The following is an 18,386-nucleotide window of genomic DNA, read 5'->3' on the forward strand; positions in this document are numbered from 1 at the left end:
GTGCTGTGTGCTTTGGGGTCCAGGGATGAACCCTGGAAGGATCCAGGGGTGGCGGTTCAGGAGCAGCGCAGGCTGAAGCTTGAGCATTCCGATCTCCACTTGTCCGCGGAGACCCAGGGTTGGGGGAGATCTGGGGCAGGGGGTTGGCAAGAACCAAGCAGCCTTTTAGCAGGTGATGCCGGAATTCTGAGTGCTCCCCATTAGAGATTCTGGAGCTGTCAGATTAGTTCCCTGAAAGTCATCCCACTTATCCACTAGCCATGCCGCCAACTACCACACACAGACTGGAGCTCTGTCACTCTGCTTTATTAGAACAGCTCCGAGTCTGAGAGCACAGCTTCAGAGTGGAGGCTGGATCAGGCCTGGGTGAGTGACCAGCAGACCTCGTGAGACTCCAGCACAGGAGAAGCACACTGGGCGGGCACAGGGCAGTCCATTGATTTTGTCTTTTATATATAAACTGATAATTTTAAAAAATTAGAGTGATATATATAGTTTCTCTAGAGAGAGACTTTGCAACAAAAAATATATATAAAGAAGACGACCTCCTGGACAAATGAAGCAGCATCTCTGAGCGGAGGAAAGAGGGCTCCTCATGCATTGGAGGGGGGGGGCCAAGCCTTTGGACAGGCACCAAGGCTATTGCATATCTTGGAGGAGGGAGGAGGAGTAGAGGGCTGGCTAGTCAGTGTGTCTGCATTATTCTCTCTACATTGCAAGTTTTTTTATGGCTTTGGCTAAAGCGTGTAAAGCAGCGGAGGTACTAAGGTGCTAAACTGAGGCCTCTCGGTCTCTGTAAAAAACAAAAAAGGGGGGTGGGGGGGCAGCAATGAAGCCCTCCCCAACTCCCAACTGAGGGGAAGCAGGTGGAAGATGTTCTGCAGGGGAGGGGGGAGGCTGGGGGGTATGATTGAGCAGCCTCCCCCCATGCCCTGGGCGCCCCTGCAATCCCACACATCTGTCCCTGCTGAGATTGAATATTTGAAGGGAGGCGGTTAATCTCCCCTGCACTCTGGTGTTAATCCCTGGCCACAGCTGGGACAGGGGTGGCAGGAAAGGCCTGGGCCAACCCCACGAGGCTTCTTTGGGGCAGGCAAACAACCAGGAGCCTGGGGAAATGGGGATGGGCAGGGCATTGGTTTTAGGCAGTGAGGCTCAGCCACTCCCTTTGGTCCCATCTGTAGCTCTGCCCACCAGACTTGGCAGGAGGGAAATCCTCTAGATGAGCAGAGCCAGCTAAGAGGAGCCACATGTCCCTGCAAGGATGGGGTGGAGGCAGGATTGGGGAATTCGGAGGAGACGGGCTTGGTCCTTGAAGCCCCTCTCCTGATTCATTCAGATCTGGACTCCTCCAGAATCTGGGGTAGGTTTTGGTCCCTGGGGCCAGGCGCTGGGGCTGGGGCTGGGGCTGGGGCTGGAGCTGGAGCTGGAACTTGGGTGGGAGCTGGTGTCGGAGTCGGGGTCGGGGCTGAGGCTGGGGCTGGGGCCGGGCCTGAAGTAGGCAGGGGAGGTTTGCTGCCAGGGTGGTAATCATGTGTGGCCTTGGGCTCATTGGTGTGGTAGGAGCCCTTGTAGCGATGATTCTGTAGATAGAAGAGCACCAACATTCCCACCAGTCCCAGCAGCAAGAAGGCCACCAAAACTGAAAGAGAAAAAAGGAACAATTGAGGGCAGATCTTTGAGGTTTCACCTATACACAGACACACGTGTATCCTTTTGGCCTAAAGCATATGTGTCCAACAGCGTCAGCTGTACAACCACATCAAGCTATTCTTGATGTGTCTGGTTGGTCTAAAGTCCTGGCTTCTATTCTGTTTCTAATATTAGAATTTCTGTTTCTCATATGGTACATGTAATGTTTAATAAATTTCTCTTTCTAATAATAGAATTCTGTCCTATTTCTAATATTCTCTTTCGACATCCCTGGTACTTACTCCAGTTTCTCATCTTTCTGGATCTTAGTCTACCCCTGTTTCCTCATCCCTTAGCTTTAGCCCCAATTATTTTTTTTAATAATGGCTTTATTGAGATATAGTTAACATACCATAAAATGTATCCTTTTATAGTGCAGTAAAACTCCCTTTAAGACACAGTTCCTGCCTAATTCTGGGACCTTTTAGATATTAAACCCCTGATTTTGGTGGGAACGTGTGGCCATGACCCAAGAGAGGAGCATATGACTTAAGCTGCTCATCATGAAGTGAACATCATCTGATTCACAAAGTCATAAAGTCAGAGACGTGACCAGCAATGGACTACCACTACGTGAAAATGGTATATTGAGTCAGGCAGTGATAGGCACATCACTGTAAAAACTTTGGCCCAGTTTTACTATTTCATTTCTATTAAAATCTATAGAATCTGCCAATATTTAAAAATCTCCAAGCTGATTATCAATTACCTTCAGCATGGCCTGTCTCATGGTTCTTGGCACCACCATATACTAAGTGCCTTCAGTACCCCTCAGGCCTGAGGATACGGGACAGGGAGGGAAGGCTGACAGCTAGAGGGTAGAATGAGAGGTCAGGGTAGGGACGGTGCCACTCACAGCCCAAAAGTATAGCAACCCATCCGTCATCGTGGTAGTACGGAAAGTCTGAAAAAAAGAGAAAGCACCAGTTAGGAGGAGCCTCCTGCAAATTAAGAATCATTTCCTTTCCCTCTTGTCCCTCTTTTCCCTTCCTCTTCTGTGTCCCTGGGGACATACCTGGGGGAAGATACCAGGGGTCCAGCTCAGGGGGCACCTCTGAGACGAGACGTGGCATGGCTCCGCAGTTAGACTCAGACAGCTCTCCCTGGACACGAAGGGCCTCGGCCAGCTCCGCGGTCATGGGTCGAGGCGTTCGGAAGTGGGTCTTGAGAGGAGCCACGTTGTTGAATCGGACACCAGACAGGCAGCCCGAGAAACCTGGTGTGTTGTAGCGCTGGATCTCTGGGTCAATCACTCCAGTCTCTGAGGGAGAAGCAGCCCAGAAAGAAAGGGGCTTGGACCCCCTAACAGCCCTGGCCCCTCTCACCACCCCTGAGGTTCCCACTTCTCTTTAGCAGCACCTTCCCTGCCACTCCCCATCCTTCACCCTCTTCTGGACTCCAGAGGAGTCCACAGCTCCTGACCCCAAATGCCGTCTTAGCCCCAGCTTACCCATAACACGCCCCAAATACAAGGCCTTGGGCGAGTCCAGCTGGCTGTCCACCAACAGTGAGAACTTCTGTTCCGTCAAGGAGAAGTAGTCCACCTGAGTGGGGAGGGGAAAGGAGACGAGAGGGAGAACCAGCAGCAGACATAGCCCAGACCAGGCTGGGACTCTCTTCTTCCAACTGGTGGTGGGTCCGAGATCAGTCCCATGTGGCCAAATCCTGGGCCCAGACATAGCATTTGGTATTAAAAACCTCACAAACTGGTTTTGAGCCCCGTCTTTGCAGCTTATGGTGGTTTGGGAAAACCACTTTACTGTCGGAGCCCCTTTTGTGACTAGTCAAATTAAGGTAAGAAGAGCTGCCTACCTGAACTGCCTCACAGGGCGATTGTGAGGTCCCATGATACAACACGTGAACATCCTCTGTACATTGGAATGTGCTCTACAGATGCTAAACTCTGCCATTTCCCACTGCCACAACCTTGATGGTGAGGTTATGATCTGAAGCAGCCTGCCTCCCCCGTCCCCTCCCCCGGCACACACCTGGATGAAGAGGTTGCGGTAGACCCGGGTGATGTTGACGCTGTGGGGCTGGCCGTCCGTCACAGGGCGGGTGGTGAGCTGGTACACATAGGGGCTGGTGCCCAGCTGGTAGCGCAGCTGCAAGGTCCCTGTGGGGTGGGGACAAGGAAGAGGGGGGTCACCCCTCAGCTCCCAGAGTCCCCATTTTTTTTTTTTGGCTTTGCCATGCTGCCTATGGGATCATAGTTCCCTGACCAGGGATGGAACCTGTGGCCCCTGCATTTGGAAGCACCAGAGAAGTCCACCGAAGCCGCCACCTTGGAAGAGCACTTGAGTCCTAGTATTGGTCAATAGTTATGAGAATGGGGGGCACCCAGAGGAAGCTGGAGTGGAGGGCGAGAGCCGTGGGGAACTCACCGTCTTCCTTGATGAGCACGGCCATGTAGTCACGCACAAAGGAGCTGACATAGAGCAGGACGGCGGGGGCAGACTGGGTGCTGAAGCTGAAGGACACCTCCTCTCCAGTGACGTTGTAGACAGGTCCGCGGTAGCCTGGCACCGGCCGGCCTGGCCTCGGGTAATCAGGCAGACGGTACCCAGGGCCATGGTAGCCGGGCACGTAGCCAGGAGTGTCATAGCCGGGGATGTAACCAGGCTCGTAGCCCGGCACTGGCCGGCTCAGCATGTGGGAGAACTCGCGGGCTGCGGAGCGCAGTGCCGACTGGAGGTTATAGCGCATCCAGGTGCCAGGCTCAAAGAAACCGCCGATGTCTGAGGCAGAGGTAGTGAAGTCAGGGCCCGTCTCCCCCTCCAGATGCTATGTATGTCATCCACACACAGGTCTGGCACGTGTCCCCAGTTTCTGCTACACCACAACCCATCTCCATTCACTTTTAGGTCCCCTGGAGGCCCTATGTCATGGAATGGAATCTTAAAATCATAAGAAATGTAAAAGATCATCTGATCCAACCCCTGCGCTTTACAGATGGGGAATGCAAGGCTCTGAAATGGGCAGTGACTTGCCTGAGGATACATAGTAAGTGGAGGGTCAGAATTAGAATCAAGATACCACAAGCCCACCTGCCACTACTCACACTTCTAAACCAAGACCAAAGGGCTTCTATGAGTCCCTTAGTCCCTGTGTCTTCCTACCTCACCAGACTTCTCCCACCAGTGACCTACCTGCTCATGCATCCTCCTAGACCAGCCTTAGGGAGGATGTGGTCTTGGTGTATGTGCAGAATCTTGCTATGGTGAATGTCAAGGCTCTCCTTAACCGAGAACCAGGCTGTAGACATGTTTTAGGCGTGCAGCGATTGTCAACTAGGAAATGGCATAGGAGGGCGTCGTGCAGCCTGATGGGGATATGCTTGCAAGGGGGGTAACCTGGGTTCCCTTGGTGACAGTGGGAAGATGGGGAAGTTATTTGTTTTGTTGCTGTTGTTTTTGTAGTGCCAGCTAGCTGTGCCATCCTTCCTTGTCCCGCTTTATTCCTTTGGAATCACCCAGCAGCTTCAGCTGCCGGAGAGCCCAGCTCAAAGCTCAGGAGCCCAGGATGACCACAGTCTTCCCCAATGCTGACACTGTGTCCTCCCTCCTTCCTCGCCCTCCTTACATCCCATTATGCTGTCTGGCTCATTCCTCCCATAACCAACAGCACTGACCGTGGTTGCAGTATGGCCCATCGAAAGCCGTAAGGTCACAGTCACAGGTGTAGTAGCTGTAGCGCTCCACACAGCGGCCGCCATGGAAACAGGGGAACCGGGGGTGGGCGCAGTGGCCTGTGCAGTTGGGTGAGGTACCCTCAGAGGCATTGGCACGGCCCTCCAGGTTCAGAGTCACTCCATTCAGACGCATAGCCCTCAAGCAACCCACAAAAGGCCGCCTCTTGAGCTCTGCAGATCCTGGGGAGAAGGTGGGCAGGTGGAGAGATGGGTGTAGAGCAGAGACAGGGGAAAGTACTGGGGCTGCAAAGGCAGTGAAGGGCTAGAAGAATGGACCGGATGCCAGGGACTGGAGAGGAAGGGTGGGCCTCGGCTCACTGTGAGGCTGAGGGGATTGCGACCTAAGAGATGGGGTTCCTGGAAACAAGGAGAGTGGCCTCGAGAGGGTAGGATGGTGACAGAGGCTTCAGACCTGCCTCCAGGTCGCTGCTCACCAACATAGAGGGGCTGGTCGTACTCCAGCCAAATGTAGGTCTGCAGGGGCATCGGCCGTAGCACCCAGGGCCGGTGATCCACGCGGAGCCGGGCCTGCTTCACGTTGATTTCCGCCCGGACTAGGTGCCACTCATCATCGTTGAACTCAAAGTCGTCTGAGTGCACTGTCAGGTTCTCATCCCCATTCCCCACGTCAAAGGCGAAGACTACATCCCGGGATGCTGGACAGTGTGGGGGGCGAGGGGAGAGGACTCAGAGCTCCCAGGACCCGCACAGGGTCGATACAGCCCTTCTTCTTTGCTCTTTGGAGCTCCTTGACTGTCCCTCCAATCTGTCTACGTGTGGGCGTGCTAAGTCACTTCAGTCATGTCAGACTCTTTGTGACCCCGTGGACTGGAGCTCCCCAGGCTCCTCTTGTCCATGGGATTCTCCAGGCAAGATTACTGGAGTGGGTTGCCATTTCCTTCTCCAGGGGATCTTCCTGACCCAGAGGATTGAACCCCTGTCTCTTATGTCTCTTGCATTGGCAGATGGATTCTTTACTAGCTTGCACCACCTGAGAAGCCCAATCTGTTTACAGCCTGGGACAAAACCCATGAAGTGCTTAAAACCTCATACCTCTGGTCTCCCACATTCCCAGATCCCTGGAGCCAGCTTCCCAGCCCCACCTCAGGTTAGAAGCATAGCTCATCAAATTGGAGTCCCGCCCCCCACCCCCGGCCACCCCACAGGAGTCCAGCTTCCTCACTCACAACTCGGGGCCAAAGGTCCAGAGAGGCCAAGTGGGTGCCCAGGGTCACAAAGCCAGCTATCGAGATGGAGCTAGGTCTAGAAGCCAGGCCCATCTAAAGTCCCTCCCATGCTGCCTTTCAAAGGGGCATCTGGCCTTGCCACTTACCCCAGCCTCCACCCACCCCATGTCTTCCCCAGGGATCTTCATCCCCCCAGTGTCTGCTTGCTCACTGTTGAGTTCCACACGCACGTAAGGTCGGCGCCACTGGCAGTAAGGGCCCCCCATATTCTCTAAGAAGACTCCTGAGGGAGCCGAGGTCCTGAAGTAGAAAGAGACGTCAAGGCTGTGGTTGGCCCGGATTGGGGGAAAGCGCAGTGCAGCCCCAGTGTGGAAGGAGATGGTGTTCCAGGAATTTCCTACAGAACCAAATGGAGGAAGGCCTTGTCAGTGGGGCGGGAGGCAGGCGACAGGGCAAAGGGGGACAGCTGGGGGAACCCAGGGAAAAACTAAGGCGTGTCATGAAAGAGAGGAAGGTGCAGGTGCATAGGAACAGGCGTGGGCATGTCATAGCTGGAGCCAGGGTGTCTGGCAGGGTGTCCTGGAGACCCCCGCACACATACACCCAGTGAGTCAGGGCTTTGGAACTAGAGAGCCGACCCTGCGAGGGCACATGAAAAGGCTCTGCCACTCACGGTCGCCGTAGCAGCGCAGAGGCCTCAGGAAGAACTGGGCCTCTGAACTGGATCGGTTCGTGTCCCCCACCACCACCTGAGTGACAGGCAGATGGTCCACAAAGGTCAGCAGGCCCTTGTCGGTTCTCCTGTGGGGATGGGGATGCGGCGGCTCAGCCCTTGCTGCTCAGCAGCCCCCAGCATCCTGAAAGCCCTGTTCCTCTGCCCCCCTTACCACTGGGGCTGGTCGGCGTCACAGTTACAGTGCAGAGCAGGGTCCACGCAGCTCCGGTCCAGACCACAGGCACAGCGCTGGATCCCAGGCTGCGAGCCGCCCCAGTAGAAGTGCTGCTCCTCATTTCGGCCAATCCAAAAGCTGTAGGGGTAGCCTCCTGGGGAAGAAGGGCAGGCAGCTTCCAGGCCCCGCCCTCCATTAGCCTCAGGGCTCCTCCCTCACCCTTTCAACCAGCACAGACCACTTCCTGAGCCCTCTGGTCCTCTTCTCCCAGACCCCATGGGTCTCTCCTCCAGCTTTCACCCTGCCCTCCCCACCCCAGCCCTAACCTGCTGTGTTGAGCAGCCGGGAATTGTAGCAGGAGAACTCGATCCACTGCTCACAGTGCTGGGAAGCATTGGCCAGGGCACTGACCTCCTCCCAGGATGCATTCCAATACTGGACAGCCCCGAGGAATGGCCGCTCCATGCTGGAACCCGTCACCCGAGTCGTCCACAGCCTGTCATGGCGCACAACTGTCCATGCCCGGTTCTCTGGGGGAGGGACGAGGCAGAGCTGTGGCTGGAGAGAAGCATTCTCTACCCACCTCCCTACCCGCCTCCAGCACCACTACTGCAATTCAGAGCCAATAAACGAGGCCAGAAGCTCCATTCCAGCCCAGCTCTAAGTCTCCAACATCATAGACCGGCCATGAGACAGCTGGGATGGATCAGGAAGCTGAGATCTAGCTGCAAGGCTAGATTACAAACTCCTGAGTGTTCCCTTCCCACACTGTCCTCCTTTACCCCTCCACCGTTTAATCTTACTGGCTCCAGTCCACCCTTCCATCCTTCCTTGTTCCCCCCTACACTCCCACACTTCATCATCCACTGCCCATCACCCCTCAATCAGAGCCACTTACCTCGGATATCACAGTACACCACAAAAGGCTTCAGGGGGCCACTACCATCAGGATCAATGGTGAAGTTCCCAGAAGTTTTCCCACTGAGTCGATAAGCCTCACAGGATTCCTTATACAAAGCTGGTGGGTGGTGAGTTGGGGAAAAGGTAGTTATGGGGTTGGGGGCTAGGAGGGTCAGCCCCGTCATCTTTAGCAGCCTCATGATCCCCAGACACTTCCTGACTCTCCCCCAGACTCTCCCCCACATCCCAGCTGGCTTACGCTGGTGGCAGGTCTCCCCCTTGTAGCCTGTCAGTTCACAGTAGCAGATGAAGTCATCCCAAGACTGGTAGCAGCGACCATCATGCTCACACATGTTAGGGTTGCACCTATGGGAGGGGGTCAGCACGCAGGGAAGGAGCCTTATGGGGAGCTGCAGAGTAGGGTCTGACCCCTACAGGCTTCAGTCCCAGGTCCTGAGAGCACCAGAACGCACCTAACATACTCCACCTAAGTAGCCAGGTAGAAGCCTAAATGTTGGGGCATGAGGCAGGCCTCAGGGCTCAAGTACTACTGTTGCCTCTTCCCCAAAGGAATTAATAATGCCTTATATCCCCATCCTCACCTCCCCACCAAAGAAAACCCTCTAGGACCAAAACCAGATGCTTCATTTCCATTCTGAGCATGTGACACTTTAAGGGAAGAACCGGGAGGTGAGAGGTCAAGAAGCAATCATCCCCAGGTGGGAGACTCAGGAGCTGGGACCAGAAGGGAGATCATTGAGAAAGGCCATTCCCATCACTGGGAGACCGTGGAAGAGGGCTTTGGAGGGGGTCACCTCTTGGAGGGAGAGGGGCTTCTGGATACCTATCAGTGATGCCACATGTGTCAAAGAGGACCTCAGCATAGTATCCAAGCCGCCGGCCCTCCACCAGAGTCAGGTTGACCAGTTGACCATCCACCTTGAGCAGCTCCATGCAGCCATGGAACGCCGTCTGGTTGGAGTGGCAGCCCGATCGACTGGCTGGCTTGGGACAACCTGGAGCAACCACCCCTGTGAGGCCCTCCCCAGGGTAGACTCCAGCGACCCTCCCCCAGGGGGATGCCAAGGGAGAGCCAGCCATGAAGGAAGGAAGCAAGGAAGGGGGCCAGTAGACAGTGACAGTGACGTTCCAGTCCCCAAGGCCCCAGAGGGGCAAGAGGGATTTACTGCTACCAAGCTCTCCATGTAGCCCTATCTGGGTGGACTTAGATGGGGCCTTCCCACCCAGAGACAGGGGTCTAGCCAGATTGACCTCCACTTACCTCCAAAGAAGTATGAGGTTCCTGTACGGATCAGCAGTGGGTATGAGACCCTGACCTCTGCCCCCTCCACATCATCAATGCTGATGACTGCATGGTTTTCCTGGGCTACAAAATTCACCTCGTGCCAAAAGCCGTCATTCAGGCGGAACCCTGGACAGGACAAGAGGACAGTGTGGGTGGGGGAGGCACCGTGTTCTAGAAGAGTGTCTTGAGTGGAGAAGCAGCAACCCCACTCTGTGTCCTAACAGCAGCCTCTGTGCTTCCCATTTTTACATCTATCACACTGAGCAGTGACATCCCCAAATGTCTCTCTTCACTATGTGGAACCCCAGAAGCTGACAGAGTCAAAAGGTGTCAGTGAATGACACCCACAGGGACCCTCCAAATGGAGTACCAGGATTCTCAGCCTTAGTCCCTCAGATCTGCCGGGCCCTCCAACTCCCAGCTGTCTACATCCTGGGACCTCCTGCAGGGCTCCCTCACGTCCCTCCCTCACCCCTCTGAGTACGCAAAGGCCTCAGTCCAGGCCTGCTGTCTCCTAGCTCTCTACCCTGCTCTGGCCTCCCTTTGCCTCCCCTTCCTTTCCCTCTGCTCACCAGCAGCGAACTGAAGCTTCTTTCGGCCGGTCTGCACCACGGACACGTTGACCTGCCCTTCACTGAGCATCAGCTCCACGTGGCCCAGCCCATCCCCCAGGGAGGAGAAAAGCAGCAGCCCAGTGAGATCCCAGGTGCGGAAGCGAAAAGAGACTGCGAGGCGGCCGCGGCGGGGGAAGCCAGGCACTTGCACGAAGTTGTGAGGACCTCCGAAATTGATGGGATGAGGAACCGGGTCCAGGCAACGGAAGGCCACCTTACCCTGGGGACCCAAGTGAGGATGCATCAGCACCCAAGCGGATGCCCCGCCCCGGCCTCTGTGAGGAGCGGGGTTCCCTGGGTGTACGTCCCCAACCCCACCCCGCCCAGAAACACGTCCGGGTGTGGAGAGGTCTCCAGCCACCAAATCAGCCCTCAGGACTCTTCTCGGTAATCTACATTATCTTCTGATCATCTCAGGAGAACCTGATTAGCTCCTGAGTTGGGGTAGGGGGGACCACATAATACCTAAACAGCCCTCAAGTCCCTCCTCAGCCCCTGCGCTGTGTGACCACTGGCCGAGCCACTCTGGGCTGCCACACCGTATTCTCCTCACTTATAACTGAGGAGATGGTGAGACCAGACCCCAGCTTTTAACTAGGCGGGAGCAAGGTGGGGAGCTGGCCTTTTGCACCTCCTGAGAGTCAGTGATGCCCCGCCCACAACGTGAGCAGCTGGCTAGGGAAAGGGCTCCTCGGCTTTTAGATGATGCTCAAGATCTCCTCCCCCCTCCACTCCCTTGTTCCCGGAAGCTTTGATGCCCCGTCCTCCCAGATCCCCCAGCCCACTGGCCTCGAAGGTGATCCGGGAATGGCGCCTCACGGCCAAGTCCGCGATGTTGACTCGATTAAAGATGACGTTTTCTATGCAGCCGCGGAAATTATGCCGATAGGCAAGGTTCTTCTGCGCGGCGCCCACCAGCCCCCCGATGAACATCTGCGGGCGGGGTGAGGAGTAAGCGTCCCTAGATGCGGCAGCGTGCGTGCCTTTCTCGCGCTCCCGCGCCGTCCACTTTCCCACGCTCAGGCTGAGGTCTGAGACACACCGTTGCCCCAGTATCGGTATTGAAGCTGGAAGCTCGCTGGGCCTCCTGAGGCTTGGGTTTTAGCCCTGACCCCACCACAAACTGGCTGCATGCCCTTGGGTAAGTCGATGAACCTGTCTGGGGTTCTTCATCTGCACATCAGGGCCAGGAGAGGGCAATTTTCTCATCTCGCCTGATCCCCCAAATCCAGATTTCTAGACTCCACCTCAGCAGCTCTGGAGTGGAGCCCGGGAATCAGCATGCTAACACCAGCAACAACAACAAAAACCCAAGCTTTTCTGGGAGTTTGCCAACTCCTGATAGCATATTCAGAACGCAAGAGTCTTACCTCTGAAAGAAGTGCCCCCCACCCCCAGCGGCCCACCCAGCATCTCACTTAACCAAATGACTCCTCCCCTTTTTGCTCACCTCGTTGTCCAGGTTCAGTCTCTCGAAGTCGCCATTGAGCACGAAGCGCTGCACGTAGCCGTCCAAGGTGAGATTTGCGTCACGGCCAAATCGGTCGACTCGTACGTAATGCCAGTGCTGGTCATTGAGGACTCCGCCAGCGCTCACGGTCGTGTGACCCGGCCTTGGCTGGATGGGGCTGCTGCCTGAGGGTGGGGTAGGCCGGGGTCAGACAGGGAACCTGGAGAACCCACCTCGGGCCCTACCGCCCAGCAAACCCCGAGGCGGAGCAACAGCCTACAACACAGAGGAGGAACTGCTCAAGGCCCAGGACGGCCAGGGAGGGTGGGCACATAGAGACCGGACCACCCTCAGCCTGCGATGGAGCGGTGGCCAATGGCAAGTACGGACTTAGTCATTTAACTTCTCTGAGCCTCTCTTTTCCTATCACTAAAACAGGGCACGAGAGCGGCTTCTACCTCATCATGTGCATATTATGGAAAGCGAATGAGATACAAAATAATACCAACGCTTCAGGAGTGTGTGTGTGTGCGTGTGTGTGTGTGTGTGTGTGTGTGTGTGTGTGTGTGTGCGCGCGCGCGCGCCTGTATACATATATACAATGTTTTTACAATGAGGAAACTGACGGGGGAAGTGCTTGTCCAAGGTCACACCGCAGGTAGGTGCTGGGTGCTGGAATCCGCTTCTCCTAATTCCCAGTCCAGAGTTTCGCAAGCACCAAATTTTACACGAAGAAGGCAGATGGGTCCAAATAGTTAAGGAAGGGGAAGATAAGGAATGGGGCGCGGCTTCGCGGAGGAGGTGCGACAAGGGGCGTGGGAGGAAAGCCTGGGGCCTGCGCCGCGGCCGCGAGCTCACCCAGGCTCATGTGCAGCAGCAAGTGCGCCCCCTGCAGCTCGAGTGTCACGTAGTCGCCCTGGGCGCCCTCGGCGTGCAACAGGAGCCCGTCCTTTTCTTCGGTTTTGAAGCTGAAGGCGAACACGTCCCACAGACTCCGGCTGACTCCTCTCGGGAAGCGGTACGAGATGGCATCATCGCCATCGAAATACAGCACGTCGGACTCTGCGGGAAGGACCGTAGGTGGGTCGGGGGCCGCGGGACTCTGTCTTCCGCCCCGCCACCACCACAACCCCGCACCCTTACTGTAAGGGCAGCCGTAGAGGCCGAGCCTCAGGCCGATCTTGCCGCGCGGGTTCCAAGCCAAGGGCACGATGCGGATGTAGCGCGCCGTGAAGTGATAGTGCAAGTCGTGGCGAACCACCGCCGACTCGTTCACGTTACCAAAGAAGGTCTAAAGGCAAGGGGAGAGGGGTGATCACGTTCCCACCCTCTGCTTGCTTTACCACAGCCTCCCAGCCCGCAGCTGTCGCATCCAGCTAATCTCGACCTCTGGAAGGCAGACACTCCTTATCTCCTCCGCCTTCCTGACTCTACAGTTTCCCTAGCCTAGAGCGTCCTCCCATTATTTCCTCAAAGGTCAACTCAGATGTCGCCTCCTCCAAGAAGCTCTCCCAGATTCTACCCTGAAGTATGTTAAACCCTGTCAATTGGGCATATCCTGCACACACGTCAAGCAGATGGTCCTTCTGGACTGAGCCCCTGGAGTGAAAGTCACTGCTCCTCATCTGTGCTCTCACCACCACCTCCTCCCCCTCCCCCAAACCTGTGCCCAGCCCAGCCCAGGTCACAGAGCTGAGAAGGTCCCCCAAGTGTGTGTGCAGGGAGCCTGGAGTACCGCGTTGTGCCCTCGCTGATAGAACGGTGTCCAGCTGTCCACTCGGTCGCCGTAGAGCAGCATGTAACGTGTGACCCAGTCCCACGAGTTAAAGGACCCCTGCGTGGCCACAGCCCGAATTCGGTGCTTCTTCATTAGGTCGATCTGGAGCCAGGGATTTGGGTCCCCAATCCGGGGAGACCATCCACTTATGCCTACAGAAGGGATAAGGGTTTTCACCACTGGCTCCCCCTTTACCTCTAGCCCTCCAGAGTCCCTCACCCCACCGTGGGGCACCACCGTGCTCACCATGAAGCCGGGCAAAGCGGGGTGCAGTGAAGAGCCCATAGTAGGAGGAGGCGCCTAGGGAGCGTGCATACAGGGGCCCAACCAGCTCCTCGTCGCAGCCGTCTGGGTTGCAGGAACAGACATGTTTACCAGGGCGGCCCCTCCCAGTCCTTCCAAAGGCCCAGAAGGCTTTTCCAAAGGCTGAGCAACTGGCGCTCGTTCTTCACTCCCCCCAGTGCAGACCCAGCCCTAACTTAAACCACCTGCTCAACGTGACCTGCAGCAACAGCTGCAGACTGAGGGGAGGCTGCCTTCTCCTCCTGGGGGAACCCCTAAGCCAGACCCTCCCAAGGACCAGTTGGGGTTCAGTACTCCCCAAAACACAATCCCAAACCTCAGCATCTTTCAGAACCTGAGTCACCCCAAGACATCAATCCATCCCCAGACTTAGCCTCAGTACCATTCAGCAGCACCCGCAAACCTGCATGGAGCCCAAATGCAGGCCTAGTTCCAACCCCAGCCAGTCCTAGCACCACCAGTTCCATGTTCAAACTTAGCATTGTATAGGCTCACCAAATACTGCATGGATCCCAACCCCCAAATCCAGCCCCAGCCTTAGCCGCAAACCCCAAACCCTGGTCCCTGGGCCAGCTCCAAGCCCAGCCCCAGTCCCCTTAACCCTAGCCCGAGTCACTGGTACCACTCCTATTCCCAACCCTCAAACCCGGCACTCGCTCCCGCTAGGATCGCAGCCCCAAGTCCCCGCCCGGGCCGACTCGATCTTCAGCTCGGAGCCCAGCCTCAGCCCCGGGCGCGCGCGCCAGCCTCGGAGCTGCATTGCGGAGCGCGGGGGAGAGGCTGCAAAGGATGAAAGCGCACGAGTGCGCGCCGGCCGGGAAGAGACCCGCGACCACCCAGCCGCAATGCGGTGCGGGACCCGCCCTGCAGACCTCGGACTCCCGGGCCCAACCCTGCCTGCCTGCGAGCTCTGCACTCACAGTAGCCCCAGCCCCGGGCTCCTGAGACCGCGGCGAGTAGGATGCAGAAGAGCTGGAGACGCATCATGCAGGGCTGACGGGTCTCGGCGGCCGCCTTCCTGTGCCCGGCTCCGGCTAGGGTTCCAGTTCCAGCTCGGGCTGTCCTCCTGGGTTTTCGCAAAGAATGACTGTCTCTCCCCCTCACCCACCCCTCTCTCTTTCCTCTCTCCCCCAGCCCTTCTTTCTTGTCTCCCTAGATGCCGTTCCTGCTTCTCTGCTGTTCTCTCGTCTCCTTCCACCCTCTCTCCTCTCACCTCCCCCCTTCCCCAGCCTCGCTCTCCTGGCACGCTCCGCTTTCCCAGACCCCGCGCAAGCGCGCGCCTCAGCCCCGCTGAGAAAGGGCGGGGGTAGAGAGCCTCCCGCCACCGGGAAATACCCTGAATAACCCGAGGCTGACAGGGACTGTGGCCGCAGAGATGGGGGAAGGGAGACAGGGGCCGGCTAGGGGATCCTGGAAAATCCAAGAAAAGAGATGGAAAGGGAGGGTGCTTGGAGATAGGGAGAGGTGCAAGTAAAAAGAATCTAACATTTTCGGACAGCAAATTCTGCTCCAGGCACGCGTGCTAGGCACCTTCATCACCCTGTGAATTCTGCATTTTTACCTCACTTCATTTTGCAGATGAAAAACCTGAGGCTCAGAGAGGTAAAAAAAAAAAAAAAAATTTCTTCAGATCCCACATGTAGCTAGCAAATGATAATATTCCAAAACCCTTTCTTTTTCTACTGGCAAGGTAATGGGAGATTATTTTTTAGGAGGTAGAATACGAAAGTTAGGTAAAGAGGGCCCACAGACCCTCATCCTCACCTCCTCTCCGCTCTTCTCCCCGCCCCTTCCTTCCTGTCCCATTAGTTTATAACTTCTCTCGGTGGCTTTACCTCAGAAACCTGAGTAGCCAGAGATGGGGACTGAGCCAGCAGAACAGGTGGGAGTGGGGACAGGGGGGAGGAAAGGGTTACAGGGAGGGAGGGTAAAGGTGAAGGGATGGGATTCCCCACCTGGCACCAGGTCTCTGCCTTCCTATGACCTACCTAGGATGCCTGGAACCCTGTGGGACCAGGGGCCCTCCAGATAGAAGGGGCTAGTAATGAGAGGCTGGGGTTGGGGGACACGACTGGGTATGAGAGGAAGGGTGAGCTGAATCTAGAGGTCTAAGGTCCCAACTGAGCCCAGAAAAGCTGAACTCCAACCTTTACATCATGAGTAGTTCGGTGAACCTTGTACTGGAAGCTTAGGGGTGGGGGTGAGGAGGAGAGAAGGGAAAGGAGAGCTAGAAAATGTTCTCCAGACCAAGCAAGGATTCCAGGGACCAAGTCTGAGGAAAAGTCTGCATGTGGGTGTTTTTCCAGGAGATGGCACTGCAAAGGAACGGAAGCTCTTAACATTTATTAATAATACAGACGCTGGGCCATCAGAGAGCACAGATGCTTCACATTCATTATCTTCCTTATTTCAAACAATCCTTGCTTCAAACCACCCCACCGGGAGAGCTGATTGGGATTTCTGATCTCCACATTACCTATTAGACAGCTGGAGAGCCAGAAAAGCAAATGATTTGCTCAAGGTCACCCAGGAAGCCGGATGTAGGGGCAGGAGGGGTGTGCCGGAAGTCAAGGCCTGTCGAGGATATGCTAGGAAGAGTTTGGAAAAGAGTTTATGTCTTCTCTCTGTGTACTGTACCATTGTACCTGGTCACACACGGGCTCCTAGCTTGGAATGCTTGTGTGGGAGGGGGAGGCGTGTGGTGGAGGCTTGTCTCATAAGGTCTCTCTTCTCTTTGTTTTGGCTTCCTCAGGTCTCCTGGGGCCCCTACTCTGGGGACGATGAGGAGGCATATTCGGTCGAGCCGTTGCCAGAACTCTGCTACAAGGCCGACGTCCAGGCCTTCAGTCGGGCCTTCCAACCCAGTGTCTCCCTGACGGTGGCTGCACTGGGTCTGGCCGGCAATGGCCTGGTCCTGGCCACTCATCTGGCAGCCCGACGTGCTGCCCGCTCGCCCACCTCCGCCCACCTGCTCCAACTGGCCCTGGCCGACCTTCTGCTGGCCCTGACCCTGCCCTTTGCCGCAGCCGGGGCTCTGCAGGGCTGGAGTCTGGGAAGTGCCACCTGCCGTGCCATCTCTGGCCTCTACTCGGCCTCCTTCCACGCTGGCTTCCTCTTTCTGGCCTGCATCAGCGCCGACCGCTACGTGGCCATTGCGCGGGCCCTCCCAGCTGGACCGAGGCCTTCGGCGTCGGGCCGTGCACACTTGGTCTCAGTCATCGTGTGGCTGTTGTCGCTGCTCCTGGCGTTACCCGCTCTCCTTTTCAGCCAGGATGGGCACCGGGAAGGCCAGCGGCGCTGCCGTCTCATCTTCCCCGAGGGCCTCACGCAGACGGTGAAAGGGGCGAGCGCCGTGGCGCAGGTGGTGCTGGGCTTCGCGCTGCCGCTGGGCGTCATGGCTGCCTGCTATGCGCTCCTGGGCCGCACGCTGCTGGCCACCAGGGGGCCCGAGCGCCGGCGCGCGCTGCGCGTCGTGGTGGCCCTAGTGGCGGCGTTCGTGGTGCTGCAGCTGCCCTACAGTCTCGCCCTGCTATTGGATACTGCCGACCTCCTGGCGGCCCGCGAGCGGAGCTGCCCCGCCAGCAAACGCAAGGATCTGGCACTGCTGGTGACCGGGGGGTTGGCCCTCGCCCGCTGCGGCCTCAACCCCGTGCTCTACGCCTTTTTGGGCCTGCGCTTCCGCCAGGACCTGCGGAGGCTGCTAAGGGGTGGGGGCTGCAGTCCAGGGCCTCACCCCGGCGGCGGCCGTTGCCCCCGCCGGCCCCGCCTTTCTTCCTGCTCTGCTCCCACTGAGACCAACAGTGTCTCCTCTTGGGACTACTAGGGCTTCGAATCAAGAGGACGGGGCGGCCTGAGGAAATGTTTCCAGGGAGAGTAGTGGGAAGGGGGAGTCGGTGGGGGGCACTGAGAAAGAGGTAGGGACCTAAGGAATTGCTTCTGTACTTTGGCACATTAAATAAACAACATGGAAATGAGATGCAACTCAACAACTGTTACTATTTTTGAGTCACCGGCTTGGAAGTGATTTGTAACAGGGCAGAAATGGTGGTTCCCCGCCCCCCCCCCCCAACTTCCAACTCTCCCGCTCTTGGCTCCGAGAGGAAGGCGCTGAGAGCCTGGGTGGGTGGGGGTGGGGGGCTCCTGAGCCTGCTAAAGCTCTAGACACTGACACCCACCCCTCCACTCTCACCGGGTCTCTGCCAGCAGAGGTAAGGTGGGAAAGTTGCCAGGCGAGGAGGGGTGGAGGTTCCTCCTGAAATAAAGAAGAGCTTTCTAACAACTAGAGTGCTATCCAGTAATGGCTGCCTTAGCAAGTACCGAGTTCCTGGCCTCTGGAATGCTCAGGCTGAGGCTGTCCGGGACTGTGTGTGCCTATGCCTGGTGTGGGGGTAGGAACGGGGCCAGGAGATTCCCGTTTTGGGTGTGCTTTTGGATTCAGTTACCACTCTACAGTCCCTTCTAAGGTTCTCTTTTGGAGAGAAAAAAGTAATCTAAAAAGTTGAGTCGGAGTTTTTCACCTTGGAGAAAATCCAAGGAGAGAATTCCAATTTGCAGATTTCCAAAGAGTGGTTATCAC

At 56.6% G+C, this 18,386-nt stretch overlaps 2 protein-coding genes across 4 annotated transcripts; one reads left to right on the forward strand and one right to left on the reverse strand.

The window, feature by feature from the left end:
• Positions 1–290: 290 nt before the first annotated feature.
• CNTNAP1 (contactin associated protein 1) lies at positions 291–15,091 on the reverse strand. Its single transcript, XM_043468066.1, has 24 exons — positions 14,731–15,091; positions 13,754–13,855; positions 13,466–13,659; positions 12,874–13,021; positions 12,589–12,792; positions 11,731–11,915; positions 11,070–11,213; positions 10,239–10,500; positions 9,643–9,792; positions 9,205–9,376; positions 8,620–8,726; positions 8,359–8,478; positions 7,787–7,990; positions 7,458–7,614; positions 7,244–7,371; positions 6,782–6,967; positions 5,818–6,039; positions 5,324–5,563; positions 4,077–4,430; positions 3,681–3,808; positions 3,143–3,236; positions 2,708–2,953; positions 2,549–2,596; positions 291–1,642 (listed from the first exon to the last, which is right to left on the reverse strand). The coding sequence occupies exons 1-24, from the start codon at positions 14,795–14,797 to the stop codon at positions 1,332–1,334; spliced, it is 4,173 nt and encodes a 1,390-aa protein (XP_043324001.1). The 5' UTR covers positions 14,798–15,091; the 3' UTR covers positions 291–1,331.
• A 164-nt stretch (positions 15,092–15,255) lies between these two features.
• CCR10 (C-C motif chemokine receptor 10) lies at positions 15,256–17,784 on the forward strand. Of its 3 annotated transcripts, none has more exons than XM_043468185.1 (2): positions 15,256–15,412; positions 16,563–17,784. In XM_043468185.1, exons 1-2 carry the CDS (start codon positions 15,389–15,391, stop codon positions 17,631–17,633), a joined length of 1,095 nt encoding a protein of 364 aa, XP_043324120.1. In that variant the 5' UTR covers positions 15,256–15,388; the 3' UTR covers positions 17,634–17,784. The 3 variants fall into 3 exon arrangements, with proteins under 3 accessions (XP_043324120.1, XP_043324111.1, XP_043324129.1); XM_043468176.1 differs by lacking the exon at positions 15,256–15,412 and adding an exon at positions 15,453–15,692; XM_043468194.1 differs by lacking the exon at positions 15,256–15,412 and adding an exon at positions 15,973–16,438.
• The last annotated feature ends 602 nt before the right edge of the window (positions 17,785–18,386 follow it).

This window comes from Cervus canadensis, chromosome 1, assembly GCF_019320065.1.
Source record: "Cervus canadensis isolate Bull #8, Minnesota chromosome 1, ASM1932006v1, whole genome shotgun sequence".
Taxonomy (NCBI): Eukaryota; Metazoa; Chordata; class Mammalia; order Artiodactyla; family Cervidae; genus Cervus; species Cervus canadensis.

Coding starts and splice junctions, on each gene's coding strand:
- CCR10 (XM_043468185.1), top strand. CDS start 15,389: ATGAAAAACCTGAGGCTCAGAGAG. Junction 15,413..16,562: donor AAAACCTGAGGCTCAGAGAG/GTAAAAAAAAAA, acceptor TGGCTTCCTCAG/GTCTCCTGGGGCCCCTACTC.
- CNTNAP1 (XM_043468066.1), bottom strand. CDS start 14,797: ATGATGCGTCTCCAGCTCTTCTGCATCCTACTCGCCGCGGTCTCAGGA. Junction 9,793..10,238: donor GAAGCTTCAGTTCGCTGCTG/GTGAGCAGAGGG, acceptor TGTCCTGTCCAG/GGTTCCGCCTGAATGACGGC. Junction 7,372..7,457: donor GACGCCGACCAGCCCCAGTG/GTAAGGGGGGCA, acceptor CCATCCCCACAG/GAGAACCGACAAGGGCCTGC.